Source organism: Arachis ipaensis, chromosome B06 (genome assembly GCF_000816755.2).
Source record: "Arachis ipaensis cultivar K30076 chromosome B06, Araip1.1, whole genome shotgun sequence".
Lineage (NCBI taxonomy): Eukaryota > Viridiplantae > Streptophyta > Magnoliopsida > Fabales > Fabaceae > Arachis > Arachis ipaensis.
Window position 1 is genome coordinate 15,151,235 of NC_029790.2, and position 3,771 is coordinate 15,155,005.

General features: G+C 30.5%; 1 protein-coding gene across 1 annotated transcript; it reads right to left on the reverse strand.

Moving 5' to 3' along the window:
- Window positions 542–1,831, reverse strand: LOC107647995. The gene has a single exon (XM_016352031.2). The coding sequence runs from the start codon at window positions 1,709–1,711 to the stop codon at window positions 830–832; it is 882 nt and encodes a 293-aa protein (XP_016207517.1). The 5' UTR covers window positions 1,712–1,831; the 3' UTR covers window positions 542–829.

Here is a 3,771-nt window from a genome sequence, read left to right on the forward strand (position 1 = left end):
ATGAGAGCATCATCCCCTAAACTCCTGTTCTTGCTGCCAGCTCAAATTTTCTTCGGTACATCACCACCAAATCCGTATGTAGGACTTCCAACAATGGACCCATAGGATTTGCCACAGCCCTTGGCTGAAGTCGCCGCAATAGATCTTGTTTGAACCTCCTCCACGAGAAGAAAGGCGTATTCTCCTCCCACCATTTCAACCACGTTAACGCTACTTGTACAATTTTTAAAGCTGGGTATATAACACAAACACACAAAAAAAAAAACTAATTATCAAAATGCTACTTGTACAATTTTTTAAAGGATAGGGAGATGCTACTTGTATAATTTATTTAGTTTATATTTTAGATGTGTATTCAATTTTAAAAAGACACTAAATTTATTTAAATATATTTGTTTTATTTTTTTAAATTATTGTAATAAAAAGCTAAATATTATACCATTTTTAAAAGATATCTAGTTAAATTGATAAAAAAATTACTTAATTGATATGACATTTTAACTAAATTGTTATCTTAAAAAAAAATAAGTATTCTCTCTTATTATTTAGAAAAGAATTTAGAACAAGGAGGGATAAATTTATTCCTTTGCTTTGCATGATTTGCATTTAAATTCAAATTCAATCATAAGTTTACTCAATTTTATTTATTTATTTATTTATTTTGGCTGAACACAATTAACTATATATAATTTGTAATTCCATCCTGATCAGTTAAACAATTTTATCGTTATCATAAAAATAAGTGTTACATTATCTGCAATAATTGTATACAAGCTGCTAATTAATTAATATACTACAAAATTCAAAAGCCGTTAAGTTGGATCAACAACTAGTGATTAAGAATGTTGAGAAGAGCAACTCTGATTTTGATTAAGCGCCTAAACAATGACTCAAGTCCTTCTTCAAGATCTTGAATGCATGACCCCAATTTTAGTAACTTGTTCTGCAAGTCATCGATGTTTCCCATGTTGAATGCAAAGAACTGCAATGCATCATCCACTTTTGCGAATTCATTATTGTCCTCTGTGTTGGAAAACATCCTTTTGCTGTTCATCAGCTTCGAAACCAACGGCCAACCGCCGCGTTTCGATTGAGTAGATCCAGAAACAAAGTTCAAAAGGGACTCGAATATGGCAAAACTAGTAACTTGAATTTCTTTCAACAAGTTAACTGTTTGATGTTCTTTGTTGATCATAGAAGGGTTGCATTTATTTGCATTATGACCCTTTAAATTTTCCAAGGCTTTGAAGATTGATTTTCTCACCACTTTCCTTGATGTCAAGAATTTTTTAACCTCTATTGTTAGCTCAACTTGGCCTTGCCTTCTTCGCCGGATTATCGATTGAAGCTCGCGGCTGTACTCTTTCGTGTGAAGTAGAGCATCTTTTGTTGTTGTGCATGCATCTAGAAGCATCAAGGAACCTTCCAAGAGTTCATCCACCCATTTTTCGCGGCGTTGGTGGACTAATGCTTCTTGTGTTAGAGGTAGTTGAACCAAATTTTGGACACAACTGTGCAAATCAAGAAGGATACTTAGTTTTTGGGTGAGCAATGAAGCAGAGGAGGTAGTGGTGGAATCAGAAGAAGCACCACCTCCCCCTAATATGGCTAAGTATTCATCGCATTGTAGAATAATAGGGTGTGGCTTAGAAGGCAAACTATTAGAACGAGCATGGTTATGAATTTTGATGTTCAATGAAGAGGCTTCCATGTTTTTCTTCTAAACAAAAGAGGAAAGATTAAAGGGTGTTTATATTAAGATTCAATATGTGGAATTGAATTTCCAATTTGCTTTCCTTTCTTGGCTATGATCAATATATATATGCGTGTGATAAACTCTATCATATTATATCTAATGTCTCCTTAGCATATCTCTACAACTCATACTTCATTTTTTTTTTTAAATTGTGAAATCATATTTGGCCAATATTTGTTTATGGTTCATTGTATCTTTATTATACAATGCACGAGGGACATTGACATTGCAATTTAGTTGCTATTGCATAATTATAAATATCTTGTCCTTTTGTGAAGTATTAATTTCTTAGAACATGTAGATGCAAACTACTTTAATGCATGAAAATCAAAAGCTCCATGCTATGCGTTTGTTTGTAGTACAATTATATACATGAGTACATACCAATAATTACTTATAATTCTATCACTTTCTTCCAATTCTTTAATTGCAATTGACTTGAGTTTTTTTTTTTAATGAGGTGGTTAAATAAGATCTACATATAAACAATTTTTCAGTAGATATGATACATAATATAATTCAATAATATCATTTGATTCATATAGCCGATCCCATCTAATAAAACAAGACTTTATTGCTCTTGTTGTTGCTTTGTTCAATCAAAAAGTGCCTTTCTTTCTGTTGCAATATAATGACTACTTTCTACATTAGTTTGAAATATGAACTTTAGTCAAATCAATATTATTTTACTATTGTTTTCTCTCCCTCTTTTTCTACAATGAAAGTGATGGTTTTGTTTTTCCTCTTGATTGAGTGAAATTATAAGGTGCTGAAACATTATTGCCAAATATAAATATATATTTAATATATGTTTCTTTTGCCAAAATTTTGAGTCGTGACGGTGGTGATGCATTATAGATTATGCTGTGCTATATCTTCCTATGATGTATCATGTATGTATGTATATATATCTAGAACTTAAGGAGAATGCATATTGATTTAATTTAATTTGTTTATTTATCATTATAATAACAAGAAGACAATAATCAAATCATTCATTAGATTCAACATGTGGAATTTAAGCCCATTACTTATAATTGATAGCAATAATAGAATTTTCATCATTGTTCAACCACCAACTTGATCACCTTCAATATTCATTGAAAACAACATGTGTATTTATAATACATGTACTAATACTAATCAAGTTGTAAATTAAGTAAAATTCTTCTGAACATTTTAACTATGTCCATATATATAGATTCATTTGAAACATAACAGCTATAATTGAAGTCTCAAATCAAATAATGTATACTGATTAGCAAAATTTTCATGTACAAGTGTATGAATATGATATTATTATCTACATAATTTCTTAATAATTATATATGTTGAGAAATGAAACTCTGGTTCTAATAAGTTGCCTTTCAAGTTGCTCAATTCCTGAGTCAAGACCCTTAATACATAACTCTAAATTCTCCATAGAATTTTGGAAATTCTGAACAGACACAACACTGCTATGTTTCTGAAAGAGACACTGCAAGTCTCCAGCAAGTCAATATCCTAATTCAAATATATATATATATCTATATATATGATGAATCATACACGTTACATACACGCATAATTTTTAATTTTTTTTCAAAATATATTTATCTTTTTTGTCAACATAACACGATGTGTGTTCAATTATAAGGAATCCGGAACCATATCCATATAATAAAACTCAAATCTATCACAGTAAACCAAAGAATAATATAAAAAACTAATGCCATCTCATTTTGTATTCGACTGTTTATTATGCCTTTAACTTAAAGCATTGATTCTAGTTAGTAGTTAACATCTACTCATCCCAAAACCAGATGCATCGCACAAATATATAATACAATAATAATAATACAAGTAATTATCATTCGTGAATAATTTTCTTCTTGGACAATATATAATATTATTATAATGTTCTTCCTGCACACTATGTTCCATCAAGAATGCAAAAGTTACATATCCCCAATGTTATGTTGTATTATTGGTGGGGCCATTGGGGACAAAACAAGGACTGTGGAGAGTGGAGACCA